General features: G+C 63.3%; 2 protein-coding genes across 7 annotated transcripts in view; one reads left to right on the forward strand and one right to left on the reverse strand.

The window, feature by feature from the left end:
* Nucleotides 1-7345, reverse strand: part of KANSL3 (KAT8 regulatory NSL complex subunit 3) — a 33005-nt gene extending 25660 nt beyond the window's left edge. For 4 of the 6 annotated variants that reach the window (XM_075074525.1, XM_075074523.1, XM_075074524.1 and 1 more), the window contains exons 1-2: nt 7039-7344; nt 5760-5930 (exon numbers count right to left, since the gene is read on the reverse strand). In XM_075074525.1, coding sequence (XP_074930626.1) covers nt 5760-5930; nt 7039-7283 — 416 coding nt within the window. In that variant the 5' untranslated portion in view covers nt 7284-7344. Of the gene's footprint in view, nt 1-5759; nt 5931-7038 lie in introns of all 6 variants that reach the window. The other 2 variants (XM_075074522.1, XM_075074528.1) reach the window with 2 other exon arrangements.
* A 999-nt stretch (nt 7346-8344) lies between these two features.
* FER1L5 (fer-1 like family member 5) lies at nt 8345-23761 on the forward strand. The gene is made up of 51 exons (XM_075117492.1): nt 8345-8429; nt 8687-8742; nt 8824-8915; nt 8997-9105; nt 9189-9341; nt 9420-9548; nt 9626-9688; nt 9772-9822; nt 9897-9927; nt 10007-10122; nt 10213-10357; nt 10411-10508; nt 10591-10659; nt 10778-10821; nt 10911-10996; nt 11076-11164; nt 11255-11368; nt 11465-11642; nt 11723-11847; nt 11945-12036; nt 12726-12909; nt 13009-13164; nt 13790-13903; nt 13982-14145; nt 14233-14531; nt 14610-14773; nt 15614-15790; nt 16134-16248; nt 16335-16412; nt 16485-16666; nt 16736-16926; nt 17011-17086; nt 17492-17641; nt 17729-17906; nt 18506-18531; nt 18644-18685; nt 18765-18878; nt 19380-19511; nt 19588-19743; nt 19829-19920; nt 20502-20672; nt 21241-21389; nt 21467-21606; nt 22120-22208; nt 22299-22394; nt 22493-22634; nt 22723-22822; nt 22938-23140; nt 23229-23338; nt 23438-23585; nt 23675-23761. Exons 1-51 carry the CDS (start codon nt 8345-8347, stop codon nt 23759-23761), a joined length of 6150 nt encoding a protein of 2049 aa, XP_074973593.1.
* The last annotated feature ends 183 nt before the right edge of the window (nt 23762-23944 follow it).

Raw genomic sequence — 23944 nt, forward strand, 5'->3', positions numbered from 1 at the left:
GCAAATGCCTAAGACGGTGGGCACCCCCAGTGCCGTGGGACTTCAGCCCTGAACAAGTGCAGAATCCTGAAAAATTAGTAGAATATTTGGAGGAAGTATGTTGTCACCCTGGCAGTTCCAGAGAGATACAAATCACTGCAATGGGCTGGGGCCTGGCCCACGCCTATTGAGCCCTGTTTAATACTATTCAGTACCCCCAAGGGGAAGAGAGGGCCTCTGGATCTAAAAAGACAAAGACAAGGAAAGCGAGTAGCACTGCAGCCACTCAAACCCCCATAACAGACACTGCAGCTACTCCAACCCCGGTGACAAGCATTGCAGATAAATCAGAGGACCAAGCCGTGCCAGTATCAGTCGCCCCTAGACACAAGAAGAAATCCTGGAAGAGAAAATCAACCCGTTTAGAAAGAGATGATGGAAGAGCAGGGCCATCACAAGGCGAGGAGGAGGAGGAAGAACTCATACCAGAAACGGAAACCACCCAACCCCTATCCTTGAGTGAGCTGCAAGATATGCACAATATTTCGGCTGTCGTTCAGGTGAGCACATTGTCACCTGGCTGCTCCGATGCTGGGATAACAGGGCCAGTACCCTGGAATTAGAGGGGAAGGAAGCCAAGCAACTGGGATCCCTCTCTAGGAAAGGGGGCATTGACAAAGCAATTGGAAAAGGGACACAAGCCCTCAGCCTCTGGAAGCGACTCCTGTCCGGAGTGAAGGAAAGGTATCCCCTCAAGGAAGATATTGTATATCGCCTAGGAAAATGGATGACCACAGAGAAATGTATCCAGGACCTGAGGGAACTAGCCATGCTTGAGGTGATTTATGGTGACCTGGATGATCAATAGTCATCCAAAGATCCAGATGAAGCCCAGTGCATGCGACGCATGTGGCGGAAGTTTGTACAGAGCGCACCATCCTCGTATGCAAACTCATTGGCAGTGATGGCCTGGAAAGATGACGAGGCACCAACAGTGGCGGAGGTGATTGATAGACACTGGGATTACAAAGCAAATTTCTCTTCCTCCCTCGTCTTGGCTGTGGAGAAACTGTCCCGGGAGGTTCAGCAACACAAAGAAGATATGTCCTACTCCCCACCAGTAGGGACCAGTATCTCAGCCATTAGGAGTACGTGCCCCTTTGCTCAAGAGAAAGGATACAGGCCACGCTATGGTTTTACCTGCGTGACCATGGAGAGGCCATGAGCAAGTGCGATGGAAAACGTACCTCGACCCTAGAGGCATGGGTACGTGAGCTACAAGGGAAAACAATCACTCAGGGAGGTTCTTCCAGGAAAGCTGCTGCTCCAGTTTCTAGTAAGCAATTCCCCAGAGAGAAGTAGAAGCACTGATTTTATTTCTGAACCTAACAGAGACACCTGTGATTCATATTTACAGGGAGTGACAAATACTATGACCAGGACTAGAGGGGCCCTGCTTCCAGCCAGGTGGAGGAAAGGGATAACCGGGCTTACTGGACTGTGTGGATGCGATGGCCTGGCACGTCCGACCCACAGGAGTATAAAGCTTTAGTGGACACCGGCGCACAGTGCACCTTAATGCCATCAAACTATACAGGGGCAGAACCCATCAGCATTGCTGGAGTGACAGGGGATCCCAAGAGCTAACTGTATTGGAGGCCGAAGTGAGCCTCACCGGGAATGAGTGGCAGAAGCACCCCATTGTGACTGGCCCAGAGGCTCCGTGCATCCTTGGCATAGACTGCCTCAGGAGAGGGTATTTCAAGGAACCAAAAGGGTACAGGTGGGCTTTTGGTGTAGCTGCCTGGGAGACAGAGAGAATTAAACAGCTGTCTACCTTGCCCGGTCTCTCAAAGGACCCCTCTGTGGTGGGGTTGCTGAGGGTCAAAGAACAACAGGTGCCGATCGCCACCACAACAGTGCACCGGCGGCAATATCGCACCAACAGAGACTCTCTGATCCCCATCTATGGGCTCATTCACCGACTCAGGAGCCAAGGAGTGATCAGTAAGACCCACTCACCCTTTAACAGTCCCATGCAGCCAGTGCGGAAATCCAACAGAGAGTGGAGGCTAACAGTAGACTATCGTGGCCTGAATGAAGTCACTCCACCGTTGAGTGCTGCTGTGCCAGACATGCTAGAACTTCAATACGAACTGGAGTCCAAGGCAGCCAAGTGGTATGCCACAATTGATATTGCTAATGCATTCTTCTCAATCCCTCTGGCAGCAGAGTGCAGGCCACAGTTTGCTTTCACTTGGAGGGGCGTCCAGTACACCTGGAATCGACTGCCCCAGGGGTGGAAACACAGTCCTACCATTTGCCATGGACTGATCCATAATGCTTTGGAACAACGTGAAGCTCCCGAACACCTACAATACATTGATGACATCATCGTGTGGGGCAATACAGCAGATGTTTTTGAGAAAGGGAAGAAAATTGTCCAAATCCTTCTGAAGGACAGTTTTGCCATAAAACAAAGTAAGGTGAAGGGACCCGCACAAGAGATCCAGTTCTTAGGAATCAAATGGCAAGATGGTCGTCGTCAGATCCCCATGGATGTGGTCAACAAAATAGCAGCCATGTCTCCACCAACTAGCAAAAAGGAAACACAAGCTTTTTTGGGCATTGTGGGGTTTTGGAGAACGCATATTCCACATTACAGTCTGATCGTAAGCCCTCTCTGTCAAGTGACCTGGAAGAAGAATGATTTCAAATGGGGCCCTGAGCAATGACAAGCCTTTGAACAGATTAAACGAGAAATAGTCCATGCAGTAGCTCTTGGGCCAGTCCGGGCAGGACAAGATGTAAAAAATGTGCTCTGCACCGCAGCCAGGGAGAATGGCCCTACCTGGAGCCTCTGGCGGAAAGCACCAGGGGAGACCCGAGGTCGACCCCTAGGGTTTTGGCGTCGGGGATACAGAGGGTCCGAAGCCCGCTATACTCCAACTGAAAAAGAGATATTGGCAGCATATGAAGGGGTCCGAGCTGCTTCAGAAGCGGTTGGTACTGAGGCACAGTTGCTCCTGGCACCCCGACTGCCAGTGCTGGGCTGGATGTTCAGAGGGAACGTCCCCTCCACACACCATGCAACTGATGCTACGTGGAGTAAATGGGTCGCACTGATCACCCAGCGGGCTCGAGTAGGGAACCCCAGTGGCCCAGGAGTCTTGGAAGTGATTATGGACTGGCCAGAAGGCAAAGACTTTGGAATATCACCAGAGGAGGAGGTGACACGTGCTGAAGAGGCCCCACTGTATAACACACTGCCAGAAAATGAGAAGCAATACGCCCTGTTCACCGATGGGTCCTGTCGCCTTGTGGGGAAGCACCGGAGATGGAAGGCTGCTGTATGGAGTCCTACACGACAAGCAGCAGAAACTGCTGAAGGAGAAGGTGAATCGAGCCAGTTTGCAGAGGTAAAGGCCACCCAGCTGGCCTTAGACATTGCTGAACGGGAAAAGTGGCCAGTGCTCTATCTCTGTACTGACTCCTGGATGGTGGCAAATGCCCTGTGGGGCTGGCTGCAGCAATGGAAGCAGAACTGGCAGCGCCGAGGCAAACCCATGTGGGCTGCCGCACTGGGGCAAGATATTGCTGCCTGGGTAGAGAACCTGGTTGTAAAGGTACGGCATGTGGATGCTCACGTCCCCAAGAGTCGGGCCACTGAAGAGCATCGAAACAACCAGCAGGTAGATCAGGCTGCCAAGATGGAAGTGGCTGAGGTGGATCTGGACTGGCAGCATAAGGGTGAACTATTTCTAGCTCGGTGGGCCCATGACACCTCAGGCCATCAATGATGCAACATAGGGGTGGGCTCGTGATCGAGGGGTGGACTTGACCATGGATATTATTGCACAGGTTTATCCACGAATGTGACACATGCGCTGCAATCAAGCAAGCGAAGCGGGTAAAGCCTCTGTGGTGTGGGGGACGATGGCTGAAATACAAATATGGGGAGGCCTGGCACATTGACTATATCACACTCCCACAGACCCACCAAGGCAAGCACCATGTGCTTACAATGGTGGAAGCACCCACTGGCTGGCTGGAAACATCTCCTGTCCCCCACGCCGCTGCCCGGAACGCTCTCCTGGGTCTGGAAAAACAAGTCCTGAGGCGACATGGCACCCCAGAGAGAATGGAGTCAGACGATGGGACTCATTTCTAAAACAACCCTATAGACACCTGGGCCAAAGAGCGTGGCATTGAGTGGGTTTATCACATCCCCCATTATGCACCAGCCTCCGGGAAAATCGAACGATTCACTGGGCTGTTAAAGACTACAGAGAGCAATGGGGGGGTGGGACATTCAAACACTGGGATACACATTTAGCAAAAGCCACCTGGTTAGTCAGCACTGGGGGATCTGCCAATAGAGCTGGCCTTGCCCAGGCAGAACCCTTATGTACTGTGGAAGGGGACAGAGTCCCTGTAGTGCATGTGAGAAGTATCCTGGGGAAAACAGTCTGGGTTATTCCTGTCTTGGGTAAAGGCAAACCCATTCATGGGATTGCTTTTGCTCGAGGACCTGGGTGCACTTGGTGGGTGATGTGGGAGCACGGAGGAGTCTGGTGTGTGCCTCAAGGGGGTTTGATTTTGGGTGAAAACAGCCAGTGAACTGAATGGTAGGGTGCTAATCGCTATATAATGTTGTATGTCATCACTGCTATGGTTGCTATATGCCATATCAATGGTATCATGGTGGGAATCTCCCAAATTAAGAAAAAAAAATGAACTTTCGTTGACCGAAGCAAAGTGCAGCGGTGACAGAATGAGGACTAACAGTGCAGCAGTGATGGAACAAGGACTGACTTCAGCATGCAACAATCCAGCACCACACACCATCTCTCCTGCCCTGAAAGACTCGTACAATAGATGGAACCCAAAGTCATGGACTAAATGAACTCAGTGGACACCTCATGGACATTTTACAGGGGTGGTCCATAGACTAGGGGAATGATAAATGAAATCTGTATATTCTGTTAAAGGATGAGAAGGCAGGTAGGGGTTATTGAAATTGTATTGGATCGCATGGAACCTGAGCATGATGTAAATGATATGGAATAAGGGGTGGATACTGTCATGGCTTTAGCTGGGATAGAGTTAATTGTCTTCACTGCAGCTGGCCTAGCGCTGTGCTTGGACTTAGTATGAAAACAATGTTGATAACACACCAATGTTTTGGCTGTTGCTGGGCAGTGCTTGTACTAGTCAAGGACTTCTCCAGCCTCCCAGGCTCTGCCGGGGGCACGGGAACCCAGGAGGGGAGGGGGGCACAGCCAAGAGAGCCGATTCACACCGGCCAAAGGGCCAGGGACACCATGCCCAGTCTGTTCACTGGGAGGAGCTGGCCAGGGGAGGCAGGCAGCGATCACAGCACAGGGATCACTCGATCACTCAGGGTGATCGAGTAGATTGTTTGTGGGTTTTGGGTTTTTTTTCCTTTTTCCCTTTTCCTTTCTATTATATTATCATTATTGTTATTATCATCATAATCATTATTATAATTATTTTAATTATGAAACTGTTCTCATCTCAACCCACAAGTTTTTTTTTTTTTTGCTTTTGCTCTTCCGATTCTCTCCCCTGTCCCACAGGGGTGGGGGCAGTGAGCGAGCGGCCGCGGGGTGTTTAGTTGCTGACTGGGGCTGAACTACGACAATTATTCAGTTCAGGAACGTCACCGCGTATTGAGTCACACCAAAAACAAAACCCGCACCATGCGACAGGCAGTGGGTTGGTGCCTGAATTCCACTTCTCTGCTATCTCCGCACTACCTGTTGACATGTTCCTCCCAGTCGTCCGGCGGCGGAGGGGCGTCAGCATCCGTGCGAGCGAACATCACGTGGCGCTCGCACTCGTTCATCACGCTGCGCGCCTTCTGGTTGTCATAGAGCGGCACGGGCGTGGGCGTCACGGTCTCGACGTCGATGGGGATGTCTGCTTCGCTGTCAGGAATAAGTACGCTTTAGAGGAGAGGATCGCTCACCTTGGGGTCTGCCGTGCTTTAAAATGAAAAGTCCACTGAGCCTCATAACCAGGTTTCTTGTTACTCCCGGTCCAAGCCCAGGCCTGAACCCCAAGACCAAGCCCCTGAGCTGGGACCCTGAGCGCACTCCCATCCCTCACCCCAGGCCCAGCCCCACACCCCGACCCTAAAGCAAACCACAGAGGCCCAGCCACAACCCGCCTTCCTCCCCCGATCCCAAGGCTGCAAAACCAGCCCCAAGCCCACCCCCAAGGTGCTGAGCTGAGCCCAACTCAGCCCCCACACCTTCCCACAGCCCATACCGCTCCCCGCAGATCCCAAAACCTGCTCTAGTCTCCCCACCCACACTTTCCCACCCCAACCACACCACCCTCCAGGACGCCCCCCACCCCACACTTTCCCCTCACAGACCCCCTCCGTACCTAACCTAGCTCCCCCGGTCCCACACTCTCCCCTCACAGGCACCCCAGCCCCACAAGACCTCCCCCAGGCCCCTCTCCCGACAGGTCCCCCAAACCCCACAGGCCCTCCTCTCCCCCCACCTGCCCCACAGGACCCCCCACAGCCCCACATAGGTCCCTCAGCCCCACAGGAACTCCCCACCCCACAGTCCCCTCAGGACCCCCCCACAGCCCCCCAGTAGGCCCCGCAGTCCCACAGGACACCCCCCCACAGGCTCCTCAGGACCCCCACCTGCCCCTAAGTACACAGGCTCCTAAGCCACTCAGGACCTCCCCAGCCAGTCAATAGGCCCCCCAGCCCCACATCCTCCCTTTACTGACCCCCCAGCCCAACACTGTCGCCTCACAGCACCCACCCACCCCACCCCACCCCACCGGCCCCTCAGGACCCGCTCCAACCCCCCCACAGAACCCTCCCCCACCCGCCCCACAGACTTCTCAGCCCCACAGGACACTTCCCAGCCCCCCAACACGCCCTCCCCGCCCCACACAGGCCCCTCAGCCCCACGGAATCCCTCCACCTGCCCCACAGGACCCCCTCAGCCCCCCCCGCCGGCCACCCAACAGGCCCCCAGCCCCACACTCGCCCCAGCCCCCCGGGCTCACAGGGCGGTGCCAGGCTGCCGGCGGGGCGTGAGGAAGAGCATGCGGGTGGGACGAGCGGCGCTGGCGTCGGGGTGGGCGCTCCAGGGTTTGGCGTAACTGTGGTCCAGGCAGACCAGGTCCAGCTCCCGTTCGTGCACCGACAGCTGCAGTAACAACGACGTCCCCATCCTCCGCGCCGACCACTGCAGCTCCCGGTCGCGATCGCGCTCCCGGTCGCGATCACGGTCCGCTCCGCGCTGCGACATGGCCCTACCACATCCCCCCGCGCCCGGCCCGCCGCCCCGTCGCGCTGCGCATGCGCGGGCACGCCCCGCAGGGGGCATGCGCGGCGGGGCGGGGCTGCGGGGCGGGGCGGCGGGGCGGGGCGTAAACCGCGGAGGTGGAGTCCGAGGGGCGCGGAGCGGAGCCAGAGGGCGGAGCCGGAGTGTGGGGGCGGGGAGACGGGCGGACACACGGACGCACGGACGCACGGACGTGGGGATGCGGTGACCTGGGGATGTGTGGGCATGGGGGCACGGGGGAGTGGGGATGCAGTGACATGGGGACATATGGACACAGGGACATGGGGAATGGGGACACAGGGACATGGGGGTGCCATAGCATGGGGACATACGGACACAGGGACATGCGGACACACGGACATGGGGATGCGGTCACATGGGGATATATGGACATGGGAACACAGAGACATGGGGACACACGGACATGGAGACACCATGTCATGGAGACATACGGACGTGGGGACATATGGACACAGGGACATGGGGATGCAGTGACATGGGGACACAGGGACACACACAAGTGGGGATGTAGTGCCATGAGGACACATGGACACAGTGACATGGGGTTGCAGTGACACAAGGAGATGGGGGTGCCGTGCCATGGGGACACATGGACATGGTAACATGGGGGTGCAGTGACACGGGGACACATGGACACGCAGACATGCAGACGAGGGGACGCAGTGGCTTGGAGACACAGGGACACAGGAGCATAGGGATGCAGTGACATGGAGACACAGGGACACACAGATATGGGGAAAGAGTGACATGGGAACACATGGACATGGGGACGTAGAGACATAGAGATGCATAGCCATGGGGACACAGCAACATGGGGACAAGGGACATGGGGACGCAGGGGCACAGGTAGCCAGGCACATGGTGGCATGGCAACACCCACCAAGCCAAGCCAACAGCAGCGTCGGTGCCCTCTCCCCGCAACGGTGCCATTCTGGAATGCGTCCTGGCAGTGGCAGCGCCTCGGTGACAGCACAGCAGTGGCACGGTGGCCCGGGCGCGCGGCCATGCTGCGGCTGCTGGTGGCCAGCGCCCACATCCCCGAGGCCACCGGCGCCGGGCCCGGTGTGCACGTGTCTGCCCGCTTCAGAGGTACCGCTGGGTACAAGGAGGGGGACACTGCGGTGGCCGTCCCCGTGGGACGAGGTGGCATCGGCCGTCACTGCCTGACGAGGTGGCATCGGCCATCCTGGCGCACCACGGTGGCATCCTCGTGCAATGGGATGGTGCCGGACACGCCTGGGGACAGCGCTGGCCATCCCCGCGTGTGGGGGCAGCGCCAGCTTTCCCTGTACACCCCGATGTCCCCACCCTCACGTGACACCATCCCCCCTCCCGTCCCCCCACAGGCGTCCCCAGGAGCACCCGGGTGGTGCCGGAGGAGCGCAGCCCCACCTGGAACGAGGTGAGGTGACCCCAGGGTGGCCTGCGGTGGCATGGGGACAGTCAGGTCACCCCACTGACCCCTTGTCACGTCCCCCCGCAGACACTGGCATGGCCACTGGGCACACGTCCCCTGCAACCCACGGCCAGCCTGACCCTGCGCCTCCGGCACTGGGGCCAGCCGGCACCCCGGGGGTGAGTAGCACCCATGGGTGGGCACCCCGGGGGTATCACCCCCAGCATGGCCACCCTCACCATGTCCCTGTGTCCCTACAGGGACCTGGGTGCCACCACGGTGTCACTGGACCGGTTGGTGGCCAACCCCGGGCTGCTGCTGGACCTCAGCCATGTCCCGCTGGTGGATGCCCGGGGACAGCCCACAGGGGTAAGCACCCACCCACGAGCGCACCCAGCAGCACCCCAGGGTGCCGTCAGGCATGGTCCGGGGTGCCACCCGTCCTTTTGCAGTGCACCGTCACCCTCCGCTGCTCCTACGTCCCCCGTGGCGTGGCTGGGGATGTCGCAGTCCCCCTGCAAGGACGGGTGCCACCGCCGGCGGTGTCACCGGGGACACCGCACCACCCCGGCAAGCCCTCGGCAGGGAGGAAAGAGGATTTCCAGGTATGGTACCCATGGGTGCAGTGGCACCCGGGGGTGATGTCCCATCCGGCGGCCACCACATCACCACCTGTCCCATAGGTACGGGTGAGGGTCATCGAGGGCCACCAGCTCCAGGGCAATGACATCAAGCCGGTGGTGATGGTCCTCATCGGCCAGCACCGCTTCAGGACCAGGATCCGGGTGGGGAACAACCCCTACTACAACGAGGTGACTGTGGGGAGGGGACACGGGGACACGCCGGTGGCCCCGCACCCCACCCTCACCCCCTTTTGCCCATTTTCTAGGTGTTTTGCCAAAATTTCCACCGGACGCCCGCCCAGCTGGCAGCGGAGCCCATCCGCATTCAGGTTGGGGGGGGGGGATCGGTGCCGCCGGCGCGGTGGGGGACAGCGGGGTGGCCTCTGACACCATGTCCCCCGCCCCATCACAGGTGCTGGACTCGCGGGCCACCCGTGCCAAAGCTGTCATCGGCGTCTTCCAGGTGAGGGACGGCGGCTCCAAATGGGGGGTCGAGCCGTGGTTCGGCCGCTCTCACCCCCTTTGCCATCCCCGCAGCTGGACATTGGCACCGTCTACCGGGCGCCGGGTAGGCAAGAGGGTTGGGGTGACAGCGGGGTGACAGCAGGGTGACACCGAGGTGACACGGGGGTCTCCCACCATGCCAGGACACAGCTTGAGCTGGAAGTGGCTGAGCCTGCAGCATCCCCACCGCCCCGACTCCGGGTCCCGGGGGTACCTCCGCGTCAGCCTGGCCGTCCTCCACGCCGGCGAGCCGGTGCCAGTGAGCGCCCCCCATCCTCCCCAGCACCCCCCCAAAAAAAAAAATTCCCTCGGAGGGGGGGGTTCCCCATTTTTTCCACACCCCCCCAAGGAGCAGGAGGAGCCGGCGGGGAACGAGGACGTGGAGGCCAACCTGCTGCAGCCATCGCCGTGTGCCGCCACGCTCCAGCTCCGCATCTACCGCGCCGAGGACCTACCGCAGGGTGGGCACCGGGTGGGTTTGGAGGCAGGGGGCGGTAGGTCTGGGGGACCCCCCCCACCCACCCACGTCTCCCCATTCCCGGTGCAGCGGAGCCGGCTCGGCCATGCCTCCCCTCGGTGCTACCGGTCGGCGGAAAGCGGGGCTTCGTGGCGGCGGCCGTGCGGGTCAGCTTTGCCGGCAGGACGGTGGGTGCTGGGAAAGGGGGGAGGTGGGTGAGTGGGGGGCCCGATCCTGCGGGGGGGTGGCTGATGGCTCTGCCCAATGCAGCTCTGCACCCGAGTGATGCCCCCCGACGCCAACCCGGCATGGAACGAGGTTTTCTTCTTCCCCCTGAGGGTAAGGTGCCCCCTGCCCCCAGCCCCGGCATGCATCCTGCACCCCCTCCCCAAAGCAGGGGTACCCCCAAAAGGGGGGGCACCCCCCCCCACATCCCCCTGCTTTTTTCTCTCCACAGCTGCCCCCCATCTGTGATGAGATCGAGCTGGCCATCCTCAGCGGGTAAGTGGGGGACAGCACCCCCCTCCTGGTTTGGGGGCGATCCCCCCGTTTTTGGGAGACCCCCCACCCCTTTCACTGCCTACCCACAGGTCCCGCAGCAGCAAGGTCCTGGGCACCGCCACCCTCCACCTCTCCCAAATCTCCTCCGCCGGTGCTGAGCTTGAGGGTGAGTGGGGTTCATCCTTGGGTGGGGGGTCCCCAGCACCCAGAGTGTCCCCCCCCATCCCCGACTGAACCCCCTCTTTCACTCCCAGAGGGGACCCCCGGCTTCTTACCCTGCTTTGGACCCAGCTTCCTCCCCTTCTACGGACCCCGGCCGGATGCTGCCAGGACACCCAGCACTGTGAGCGGGTGGCAGGGTGGGGACAGCACCCACTGGGGGGGGGGACACGACAGGGACACCCAGCCACCCCCCCACACCTTTATTTTACAGGACACTGGGGTGGCTTATCGGGGCCGGGTGCTGCTGGAGCTCAGCACCCACATGGGGACCCCGGACGGGCGCCAGCGAGACACCATCACCCCCGAGGACATCGCCCAGGTGCAGGTGGGGATGCGGGGACACGGTGCAATAAATATATAAATTTTTTTTAAGCTCCATTTGGGTATTTTTGGGGTATTTTAACCTTATTTTTTGCCGCAGCGCCACTTGCCCCGCCGCCGGTTCGGGTTGTGCGGGATCTTTTATTCGGCCACCATGGTGCCAGCCGGCCCCGAGCTCCTGCGCTTCGAGCTCAGTCTGGGCAATTACGGGGACGCTGGCGATGTCACCTGCAAGCCGGCCGCCTCCGTCACCCCACACGGTTGTCCCCTCTTTGATGGTGAGCAGGATGCCGGGGTGGGGGGGAGACGGGGGACACAAGGGTGGTCCCATGGGATGCTCGGTGCCCTCCGGATACAGGCAACCGCTATCACTACCTGCCGTGGTACGGTGACAAGCCAGTGGCGGCTGTCACCTCATCGTGGGAGGACGCCGGTCACCGTTGGGATACCCTAAACCTCCTGCAAGCCATGTGCCGGCGGTTGGTGAGCACCCAGGAGTGACGGCGGGGTGAGCTGGGATGTGACACCCCGGCCCCCAGCCCCGGCTCCGCATCGGGATGGTTTGGGGGCACCTTTGCAGGAGAGGAACGTGGCGGAGCTACGGGGCGCCCGTGGGGACGCCCGGGGGGACATCGGCAGGAGGCTGCTGCGCCAGCTGGCGCAGGACTGCCGGTGAGCAGCTGGGCCCCGGGGAGCCGCGGGGCCTTGGGTGTCCCAAAGCGGTGGGTGGTGGGATGCTGGGGGGACCCCTGGGCCTGCCAAGCAGTGTTGGGGGGGGGGGGTGTTATTTGGGGTATTTGGGAGGGAAATGGTGCGTTTGGGGGGAAAATGAGGAACTTGAGATGACAATGGGATGTTTGGGGTGAAAATGGAGCAATTGAGGGGAATATGGGGTATTTGCAGGGGGGAAATGCCACATTTGGGGGGAAGTGGGGGCATTGGGGGGAAAACAGAGTAATTGGGGGGGAAACGGGTTTTGGGGGGAATGGGGCATTTAGGGGGAAATAGGGCATTTAGGGGGAAAACAGGGCAATGGGAGGGAAATGGTTCTTGGGGAGGATTGGGATATTTGGGGGAAAGAGGGCATTTGTTGGAGAAATGGATATTTGGGGGGAAATGGGTATTTAGGAGGAATCGGCATTTTGGGGGAAAAAATGAGGCATTTTAGAGGACTGGGATGTTTTGGGGAAAAGGGGACTACTGCAGGAGAATTAGGGCATTTTGGGGAGCAACAGGACATTTTGGGGGGAAACAGTGTCTTTTGGGGGAGAAACAGCATTTGGGGGGGAAATGGGGCATTTGGGGGAAAACCAGGGCATTTTAGGGGAAAAGGAGGTATTTTGGGGGGGGGTTGTTTGCAGGCGGGCGCTGCCCCAGCTGGAGGCGCAGCCTACCCCCACGCCGCTGGATGCCCACCTGCGAGCTGCCCGTCTTCACCTCCTCCGGCGCGTGGCGGCGGCAGCGGTGCCGCCAAGAGCCGGCTGGGACACGTTGCTGCCGGTGGCCGAGGGCTGGCTGGGACGTGTGGCCGCCCTGGCTGTCGAGGTGGGGGCCAGGGCCGGGGGTGGGTGTCAGGGGCTCATCGCTGTGTCGAGTTGTGGCCGGTCTCAGCCCGCCCATCTCTCTCGGTCTCTCCCGCTGCAGCCGCAGGCCGGCATGCCCGACGTGCTGCTGTGGCTGCTGCGGGGGGAGCGGCGGGTGGCCTGCGCCCGTGTCCCCGCGACTGACCTCATGTTCTCCCGGAGTGGCCCCAGCGCCTGTGGCAGACTCTGCGGCCGGATCCAGACCCTCTTCCTGGCGGTAGGCACCCCGTGTCCCCTCCATGTCACCTGTGTCCCCCCTGTGCCCCCTGCCTCCCATCACTGAATCCTTCACATCCCCCCACATCCCTTCCACATACTCTCTGTGTCCCCTTCCTGTCCCCTCCATGTGCCCTTTGCATCCCCTCTCTAACTCCCCCACATCCCCTCCGTGTTCTCTCTCTCCCCTCCATGTCTGCTCCATGTCCCCTTCATGTCCCCTTTGTGTCCCTTCTGTGTCCCCTCTGTGTCCCCCATGTCTCCCCGTGTCCCCCCCACATCCCTTCCACGTCCCCTCCATGTCCCCCCACATCCCTTCCATGTCCCCTCTGTGTCCCCTCTGTGTCCCTTCTGTGCCGTCTCTGTGATCTCCCCACATCCCCTCCATGTCCCCCTGTGTCCCCCATGTCCCCTCCATGTCCCCTCTGTGTCCCCCATGTCCCCCCACATCCCCTCCATATCCTCTCTGTGTCCCCTTCCGTGTCCCCCCACATCCCTTCCATGTATCCTCCATGTCCCCTCTATGTCCCTTCTACACCCTCCCCATGCCCGCCCCACGTCCCTCCCATGTCCCCTCTGTGTCCCCCGTGTCCCCCCCACACCCCCACCCACGCTGGGGACCGCAGGGCTCCGGGGACGTCCGTGCCCAGCTCCGGCTCCGTCTGTGGCTGGGACGGGTGGCCGACAGCGGGGACCTGCCACGACACCTCGAGGGCACCCTGCGTGTCTATGCCGAGACGGTGAGCCCTAGGGTGGGGGGCCTGCCCCAGGGTGCACCCCCCAGTCCCCCTCAACCCCATGTCTGTCCCCCCCCCCAGTATGAAAACCAGACCAAGCTGCTGGGCAAATGGGGTCCCCGGGGGCTGCTGGGGCGCCCTGGCTTCTCCGACAGCACCGGCAACGTGGGGCTCCCCCGCCACAGCATCCGGCCCCCCAAGGGCTGGCGCTGGGAGGGACCCTGGACCGTGGAGCCCCAGCGGCGGTGAGTCCCGTGGGACAGGTGGTGACACCCACCCTGCCGCCTTTGGGGACCTCGGGGATGACGCCGGCCTTGTCCCCTCGTCCCCAGGCTGCTGCTGGACACGGAGACCAACGTGGGCGAGGTGCTGGAGGAGGTCTACGAGAACGAGAGCCGGCAGCTCAGCGGGGAGTGGGGACCTGCTGCCACGGCCAGCACCGACGCTGTGAGCGGGCGACGGCGTGGGGGGTGCCGGCGGCGGGGTGACGCGACTGCATCGGGGCTCAGCTCTTGCCCGGTTCTGCAGAGCGGCGCGGCGGTGCCACCCAAGGAGGAGGTGGCGTGTCCCCAAGGTTGGCACGTCACCGATGGCTGGCGGGTGGATGTGACAGGGGCCGTGGATGAGGCCGGTGAGTGGGTGTCCCCACCAGGCGCCGCGGGGTGGGTGGGTGGGTGGCAGCGATGGCGAGGACACCTGGGTGCCGCAGGTTGGGAGTACGGGGCGAGCGCAGCTCCTGGCAGCCCCCCGCCGGCATGGCACGCCGCCGAGAAGACGTACCACACGCACCGGCGCCGGCGCTGGCTGCGCACCCGCCGCAGGGACCCCAGTGCCCAGGGACGGGAGCAGGACGTGACCTCCTTCCTCCGGCTGGTCGGGGCGGCGGGGACAGGGACGGGATGGTGGGGACGGGGGTGGCAGGGTGGGGTGCAGGGATGGGGTGGCAGGGACAGGGGTGGCAGAGATGGGGACAGCAGGGATGGGGTGGCAGGGACAGGGGTGGCAGGGATGGGGTGGCAGGGATGGGGACAGCAGGGATGGGGTGGCAGGGACAGGGGTGGCAGAGATGGGGACAGCAGGGATGGGGTGGCAGGGATGGGGACAGCAGGGATGGGGTGGCAGGGACAGGGGTGGCAGGGATGGGGTGGCAGGGATGGGGACAGCAGGGATGGGGTGGCAGGGACAGGGGTGGCAGAGATGGGGACAGCAGGGATGGGGTGGCAGGGACAGGGGTGGCAGGGATGGGGACAGCAGGGATGGGGTGGCAGGGACAGGGGTGGCAGAGATGGGGACAGCAGGGATGGGGTGGCAGGGATGGGGACAGCAGGGATGGGGTGGCAGGGACAGGGGTGGCAGGGATGGGGTGGCAGGATGGGGGTGACAGGGACAGGGGTAACAGGGACAGGGGTGGCAGGGATGGGGACAGCAGGGACAGAGGTGGCAGGGACAGGGGTGGCAGGGATGGGGGTGGCAGCATGGGGTGGCAGGGATTGGGACAGCAGGGACACGGGTGCTAGGGACAGGGTGGCAGGGAAGGGATGGCAGGGCCAGGCCTTTGACTACCAGCGCACTGCTGTGAGGAGCCCTGTCTCTCCCCTTGCGCCATGCCACGCCATCCCCATGCCACGCCGTCCCCATGCCACGCCATCCCCATGCCACGCCGTCCCCATGCCACGCCGTCCCCATGCCTTGCTGCACCCCGTGTCCCCACAGCACAGCCCCGAGGTGGCGGCGGGGGCTGAGGCCTGGGAGTACGGGTCCCTCTGGGGCTGCCGCTTCCACCTCCAGCCCCGGGCGGGCGACGTGTGCCGGCGGCGCTGCTGGCATCGGCGCATGGTGCCCGCGCAGCCCCCGGCCGTGGCACCCCTCTTCCTCCTGGAGGGCTCCCCGGTAGGAGAGCAACCAGGGGGAGCTGGGGCTGGGGGGCACCGGGAGGGTCCCAGGGGTAAGGGGGGGTGGAGGGAGGGTAGTGTGGAGGGATGGGGGGACGGAGGGAGGGAGGGATGCCGGGAGGGAGGGATGGAGGGAGGGATAGAGGGATGCAGGGTAGGAGGGATGGGGGGATGGATGGATGGATGGATGGATGGATGGATGGATGGATGGATGGAGAGAGGGATGGAGAGATGTAGAGATGGAGTGACACTGGGGCAGTAGGATGTGGGACAGCGGGATTCAGGGCCAGGGGACAGGAGGGCCAGGGGGACCCCCCACCCCACATCCCATCCTGTCGCAGGGCCCAGAGGACCCAGCTGAGGAGGACAAGCCGGCTGCAGCAGAGCGGCAGGCGCGGGGCTCGTCCCGGACCCCGCCCCAGCAGCCCGTGCCCCTCATCCTCTGCACCTTCCAGCGTGAGCCCCGGGGGACACGGGGGGGGGGGACTGGGACAGGCCGGGGGGGTCCCAGGGCCCCCTGCCAGCCCCTGCCTCTCCCGCAGAGCCCAACTTCTTCCAGCTCCGCTGCTACATCTTCCAGGCGCTGGAGCTGGCACCCCGCGGCTCCAAGGCCACCGCAGGTGGGACCCCCCGGCCCCCAGCCCCCACCCCGATGGGCGCCCCAGGGTGCTGATGGTGCCACTGTCACCCAGACCCCATCGCCCATGTTGCCTTCGTGCACGTCAGCCAGAGCACCCGGGTGCTGCCCGGCACCCTGGACCCCCTCTGGGACCAGACGCTGCTCTTTCACCGGGTGCTGCTGTACGGGGACCCCCGGGGCGTCCGGGATGAGCCCCCCGTCATGGTGGTGGAGGTCTTCGACCAGGACGGAGGGGTATGGCACCCATGGGTGGGGGGCACCCACGGGTGGGGGGAGCACCCACAACCAAGCAATGCCTTGCAGGGTGCTGGTGGTTTCCTGGGGAGGAGTGTGTGCACCCCACATGTTTGGCTGGATGTGGGGCGCCGGCAGCCCCCCCGGCTTCAGCGTTACCCACTGCGGGGACTGGGGGGGCCGGCCGGGGAGCTGCTGGCTGCCTTTGAGCTGCTGCACGACACTGAGGTGAGGGGCCAGTGGGGGCGGGGGGCCATGGCGTGCACCCAGGTGATGGGATTCCATCATCATCATCATCATCCTCCTCCTCCTCCCCGGCAGGATGGGTCCCTGGCGCAAGTCAGCACCCCGCCGTGGAGGCAGGGGGTCTTCAGCGTCCCCCAGGGCATCCGGCCTGTCCTGCAGCTGGTGGCACTGGAGGTGAGACCCTGGGACCCGGGTGGGGACAGGGATGAAGGTGGGATGGGGACGAGCCTGGGAGGGGAACAGGCTGGGGACAGGGACAGTGATGAAGGTCCTGGGGATGGGATGGGGACAAGGACAAGGACGGGGACAAGGCTGAAGACAGGCTGGGGATGAGGTCAGGGATGGGGACAAGGGCGAAGAAGGGGACAGAGTCAGGTCAGGGACAAGGACAGAGATGAAGATGGGGACAGGCACAGAGGGACTAAAACAAGATGAGGACAGGGTGGGGATGGAGATGGGGACAGGGACGAGGATGGGGATGGGCACCTGCAGTGGCCCACCAGGCAAGCAGCCCACCCAAGCTGACCCTGGGGACCCAGGGGACCCCAGGGGGAGTAACAGCCGCTGTGTGCCCCCCAGGTGCTGGCGTGGGGGCTGCGGGGGCTGCGTGGTGGCGTGCGGGCGCCCAGCCTGGAGGTGCAGTGCGGGGGCCAGACCCTGCGGACCCCCACCATTGCCGACCTCACCGCCAACCCCAATTTCCCCATCAATGCCTTCCTGCTGACACTGGTGAGGATGGAGGGGTGGATGGGGGGAGCCCCATACCCATGGGTGCTGCTGGTGGCACCCTGGGGTGATGGCACGACTCGGCCCCAGCACCTGCCGGCGGAGGAGGAGTACGTGCCCCCCATCCGTCTGCGGGTGCTGGACACGCGGGATTTCGGGTACCGACCCGAGGTGGGGCAGGCCTGTGTGCGGAGCCTGGGGCAGCACTGCTGCCAGCCCCAAGGCGAGGGGCATCCCCCCGGCTCTGGAACCCCCCCACCTGGCTCCGGTATGGCCCTGCCCAGCCCTGGTACCCCCTGCCTCATCCCAGCCCCATCCTGCCCCATCCATGATACCCCTGCCCCATTCCTGCCCCATCCCTGGTAGCCCCTGCCCCATCCCTGCCCCATCCTGCCTCATCCCAGCCCCATCCTGCCCCATCCCTGCCCCCTCCCTGGTAACCCCTGCCTCACCCCTGCCCCATCCCTGCCCCATCCTGCCTCATCCCAGCCCCATCCTGCCCCATCCATGATACCCCCTGACTCATCCCTGCCCCATCCCTGCCCCATCCCTGCCCCATCCATGATACCCCCTGCCCCATTCCTGCCCCATTCCTGCCCCCTCCCTGGTAACCCCTGCCTCATCCCTGCCCCATCCATGATACCCCTGCCCCATCCCTGCCCCATCCTGCCTCATCCCAGCCCCATCCTGCCTCATCCCAGCCCCATCCTGCCCCATCCATGATACCCCTGCCCCATCCCTGCCCCATCCCTGGTAGCCCCTGCCCCCTCCCTGCCCCATCCTGCCTCACCCCTGCCTGATCCTGCCCCATCCCTGCCCCCCACTACCCACCTCTGGGATGGTTTGTTTGCCCGTCTCCCCCCACAGCCACTCCCTGGAGCAGGATTGCTCAGGTGAGTCCCCCCCAGTCCCTCGGCACCAGCACCCAACCTCAGCACCGCTGGATGCCGGGGTCCCTGGCCCCATGCCTCAGTTTCCCCTCAGTTTCCCCTTTGCTCCCTGCAGATGCTGCCCAGGATCACCACTGAGAAGGGGGCTGTGGGCAAGGTAGGCACAAGGATGGGGTCACCGGGGCCACCAGAGCCACCAGGGTCACCCGTCCCCACCTCATCCTGCTCCCCACCAGGCTGCAGAGGAGGAGGAGGAGGATGAAGATGAGGATGACTGGTGGAGCAAATTCTATGCAGCCATGGGGGACAAGGCAAAGAGCCAGCAGGGGACCAACAGGGACAGACTGAAGGTGAGCCAGAGCCTGGGACCAGGAGCAGGGGACAGGGGACAAGGATGGGGACGGGGTCAGGGATGGGGATGGGGACAGGGGTGGAGGGGATGGGATAGGTTGGGGACAAAAACAAAGCAGGGGATTGGGACAGGGATGGTTGGGGACAAGGACACAGATGGGGGCAGGGATGAAGATGGCATAGGGCTGAGGTCAGGGATGGGGATGGGGATGGGATGGGGATGGGGATGAGATGGGGATTAGGATGGGACAGGGGTGAGGACAGGGATGAAAACGGGATAAGGACAAGGTCAGGAATGGAGACTGGGAGGGGAACAGGCTGGGGCCAGGGCCAGCAATGAAGAAGGGGATGGGATGGGATGGGGACAAGGACAGGGCTGAAGATGGGATGGGAACAAGGATGAAGATGGGCACAGGGGTGGGATGGGGAGAAGCACCAAGATGGGGATGAGGACAGGAACAGGGACAGGGACAAGGACGAGGACAGGAACCGCTCCCCAGATCTATGGCTGCGAGCTGGAGGCGGTGCCCGAATTCGAGGGGCTGCAGGATTTCTGCCAGACTTTCCCGCTCTACCAGCCTGGGGATCACCCCACAGCAGGGGAGGACCCCGTGCCTGTGGGCGAGTTCAAGGTGGGTGAAAGCCCCTGGGAGACCCAAGAGCCGGGGCAGGGGCACCCCAGGGTGCACGACTGGGCGGCTTTCGCAGGGTCTTTTCCATATCTACCCCCTGCCCGAGGACCCCAGGGTGCCCCCGCCTCCGCGCCACTTCCAGCAGCTGCCCCCCAGCCAACCCCAAAAGTGCCTGGTGCGGGTCTACGTCGTCCGGGCCTTTGATCTGTCCCCCCGTGACAGGAACGGGCTGGTAAGACACCCATGGGCGCTAGACAGGGGTCCCCTGTCCTCCCCACGCCCCCATGCCACCCTGACGGTCCCCTCCCTGCTGCCAGTGTGACCCCTACATCCGCGTCTCACTGGGGACGAAGACGCTGAGCCAGCGGGACCAGTACGTGCCCAACACCCTGGAGCCTGTTTTTGGCAGGTATGGCCAGAGCGGGTGGCCCAGTGGCACGGTCACCCCTGGGTGGCACCGGCGGGGGCCGGCCTGGCACCCAGACAAGGTACTCAGGGGGGCTGGTGGGATCCCATTTCCCCTGTCAACCTGTCCCTGTGCCAACCTGTCCCTATGCCACTGGGTCACCACGCCACCAGGTTCTCATGCCACCATGTCCCCATTCTCCATGCTGGCAAGACCCCATGCCAGCAGGTGCCACACATGGGGGTCCCCATGTCACCAGGTCCCCATTCCCCATACCAGAATGGTCCGGAGCCACCAAGTCCCCGATTCCTCTGCCAGCAAGTCCCCACGCCAGCAGGTCCCCATTCCCTGGGCTGGAGGGTCCCTGTGCCAGTAGGTCCCACTTCTCCATGACAGCAGGTCCCCGTGCCACCAGACGCTCCACCCCCTGTGCTGGTGGGTCCCTGTGCCACCAGGTCCTCAGGCCACCGAGTCCCTGTGCCAGAAGGTCCCCACACCTACGGGTCCCCACGCCTATGGGTCCCCAATCCCCATGCCAGCCCCATGCCAGCACGTCCCGGGGCTGATGGCACCGCTGCTGCCAGGCTGTTCGAGGTGACAGGCACCATCCCGCTGGAGAAGGACCTGCAGGTCTCACTGCTGGACTACGACCTGCTGCCACCCGACCAGGAGATCGGCACCACCACCATCGACCTGGAGAACCGCCTCCTCTCCCGCTTCCGCGCCCACTGTGGGCTGCCCACCCTCTACCGCACGTGGGTGCCCCTGGGGAGGGTACTGGGGGGGCTGGGGGCATCAGGGTCCGCAGTCCTGAGCCCAGGAGTGGGCATGGGGATGGGGATAGGGTGGGCATGGGGACAGGGTGGGGGCAGGGACGGGCACAGGGTGATGGGGATTGAGTGGGTATGTGGGAGTGGGTGCAAGGAGATGGTGAGGGAGAGGATGGGGACAGGGGTGGGCACAGAGGTGGGGAGAGGATGTGCACAAGCAGGTTAGGATGGGGTGGGCACAGAGGGGTGGTTGTGGGGTGGGCGTGAGGCGATGGGGTGGCACAGGGATGTTCACAAGGAGATGGGGACGGGATGGGTACACGAGGGTGGGCACAGGGAGATGGTTATAGGGTGGGAACAAGGGGGTGAGGTTGGCACGGGGATGGAGACGGGGCAGGTATTTGGGAGGATGAGGATGGGGTTGGCCCTGGGATGGGCACAGGGGATTGGGGTGGGCACAGCGAGGGGCACAGGGAGATGGGGGCGATGGCCAGGGAGGGGACACGCAGAAGCAGTGATGCCGCAGCCCCCAGCCCACCCGCTGGCCCCACAGCGCTGGCCCCGGGTGCTGGAGGGACCAGCTCCCCCCCAGCCGGACACTGGAGCACTTTGCCCGCAGCCGGGGGCTGCCGGCACCCGAGTTCAGCTCCGAGGGCACCGCCGTCACCTTCGGGGACCAAACCTTCCTCCTCAGCCACTTCGGTGGGTGGGTGGGTGGGTGCGCGGGGGAGGGGGGGGGGCAGATCCTGTCCCACGGGTGTGACGGTTGGGCCTTGCAGAGAGCGGCCCCCCCCCACACCGGTACCCCGGGGCACCCCGCGAGCGCCTGGCCCTGCACGTGCTCCACGCCTGTCACCTCGTCCCCGAGCACCTCGAGACCCGCACCCTCTACAGCGGCACCCAGCCTGGGCTGGAGCAGGTGGGGATGGGGCACCCCGGGGGGGTGACGAGGACAGGGTGATGGAGTCCCTGGGATGACAGGGATGTGGCCAGGGAGGGACCCCGGGGCGATGGGGACCTTTGGGTACAGGGTGTGCCAGGGGATGCCAGGGACCCCAGGGTGATGGGGACCTTGGGGTAGCAGGGACCCCAGGGTGACAAGGAGGCCCAGGGCAGTGAGGGATGCTGGGAGGGGGGTGATGGGGATCCTTGGGTGGGGGGGATGCCAAGGGGGTGATGGGGACCCTGGTGTGACAGGGACCCCAGGGCAGGGAGGGATGCTGGGCACCCTGGGTGACAGGTGCCCCGGGGTGACAAGGACAGGTGCTGGAGGGTCGACAGAGGCCCTGCAATGATGGGGACCCCAGAGCAAGGAAGGATGCTGGGGGCAATGATGAGCACCCAGGGGTGATGGGGGCACCCTGTGACAGGGGGGATGCTGCCGTGGGGACCGAGGGGTGCCTGTCCCAGCCTCCCCCCGCATGCCGTGCAGGGCAAGGTGCAGATGTGGGTGGACATCTTCCCCGCCAGCCTCGGGCCCCCCGGCCCCCCTGTCGACATCACTCCCCGCAAGCCCCAGAGGTGAGCACCCAGCCTGGCCCCAGCGGCGGGACAGGGGTGTCCCAGGGGAGAAGGTGACACATCCTTGTGCGCGCGCGTGGCCCCACCAAGGTACGAGCTGCGCTGCGTGGTCTGGAACACGCGGGACGTGGACCTGGGGGACACCAACCTGCTGGGGCAGCAGATGAGCGACATCTACGTCGCCGGGTGAGCCGCGGCCACCGCTACGTCGCCCACAGGGAGGTGACAGCGGGGCTGGAGACAAGGGTGACGGCAGCGTCCCCTCCCTCGGGCTGGCACGGCAGGTGGCTGGACGGGCTGGAGGAGCAGCGGCAGAAGACAGACGTGCATTACCGCTCGCTGCAGGGGGACGGGGCCTTCAACTGGCGCTTTGTCTTCTCCTTCGAGTATCTGGCGGCCGAGCAGCTGTGTGTCCTGCCCCGCAAGGTGAGGGGCAACCTGGGGTGGGAGCTGGGGTGGCGGGGACACAGGGGACAAGCATGACACCCCCCTTTCCCCTTCCCAACCACGGCAGGAGCATTTCTGGAGCCTGGACGAGACAGTGCTGAAGGTGCCCCCCAAGCTCATTCTCCAAGTGTGGGACAATGACAAGTTTTCGGCTGATGATTTTCTAGGTGAGACCCTGTTTCCCTGCCCCACATCCCCCAGCAGGGTGGGGGACACCCACGGGTGACGGGGACACCCACGGGTGACAGTCAGCTGCCACCTGCCTTGCCTTTTCCCCTGCAGGTGTCCTGGAGCTAGAGCTCACCAGGCTGCCACGGCCTGCCCAGCACCCCCAGGGCTGCACCCCAACACCACAGGGGACCCCCCAACGCCCCTGGCCATGGTGGGGGCCACGGGCCCCCTCCTGGCTCTCCCTTTTCCGGCAGAGACGGGTGAGGGGGTGGTGGCCCTGCACCATGCAGGAGGGCGGCAAGCGGCGCCTCTCAGTAGGTGGCGGGGGACGGGACACTGGGGTAGCGGGGCACAGGGGTGACAGATCCTGCACCCCACCTCCCACCCATCACCTCCCTCCAGGGTAAGCTGGAGCTGAGCCTGGAGCTGCTGCCTGCAAAGGAGGCGGAAGAGCGGCCGGCAGGGAAAGGCCGGGAGGATCCCAACATGTACCCGACGCTCCCAGCGCCTGTGTGAGTCCCCAGGGAGATGAGCTCGTCCCCCCCACCCTGGGGCGCAGGGGGGCAAGGGGAAGGGGCACAGGGGGTCCCTGAGCTGGGTGTCACCCGCAGGCGGCCCGAGTGGTCCTTCCTGTGGCTGCAGGCACCGCTGCGCAGCCTCCGCTACGGCCTCTGGCGGCAACACCGCTGCCGCATCAGCCTGGCGCTGCTGCTGCTGCTGCTCCTCGCCCTGCTCCTCGCCTTCGTCTACGCCGCCCCAGTGAGTGCTTGGAGGCACGGCTGCCCCCCAATTCCCCTCCTCACAGGCTCCAAAGCGCCCCGTGAGCTCCCCTCTCTCCCTCACCGCAGGGTTATTTGGCCATGAAGCTGGTTAACCCTCTCCAGAGCCTGCAGCTTGGCGGCGGCAGCGGCGAGCGTCGCGCAGGCTGGCCCTGACATGCCAGCACCAGCGAGCGCCAAAGGGTGCTGCGCACCCGCCTCGCCTCCTCAATAAAGCCACATCAGTGATGGTCAAAGCACCGTCCTCAACTCCGTGGGTTGGTGGGGGCAGAACCAGCAAAGGAGCTACTCCATTTGGGGGAGCCCCACGGCAGCGGGATATGGCCCCCCAACTCGCTG

This window comes from Phalacrocorax aristotelis, chromosome 24 (assembly GCF_949628215.1).
Source record: "Phalacrocorax aristotelis chromosome 24, bGulAri2.1, whole genome shotgun sequence".
In the NCBI taxonomy this organism is placed as follows: domain Eukaryota; kingdom Metazoa; phylum Chordata; class Aves; order Suliformes; family Phalacrocoracidae; genus Phalacrocorax; species Phalacrocorax aristotelis.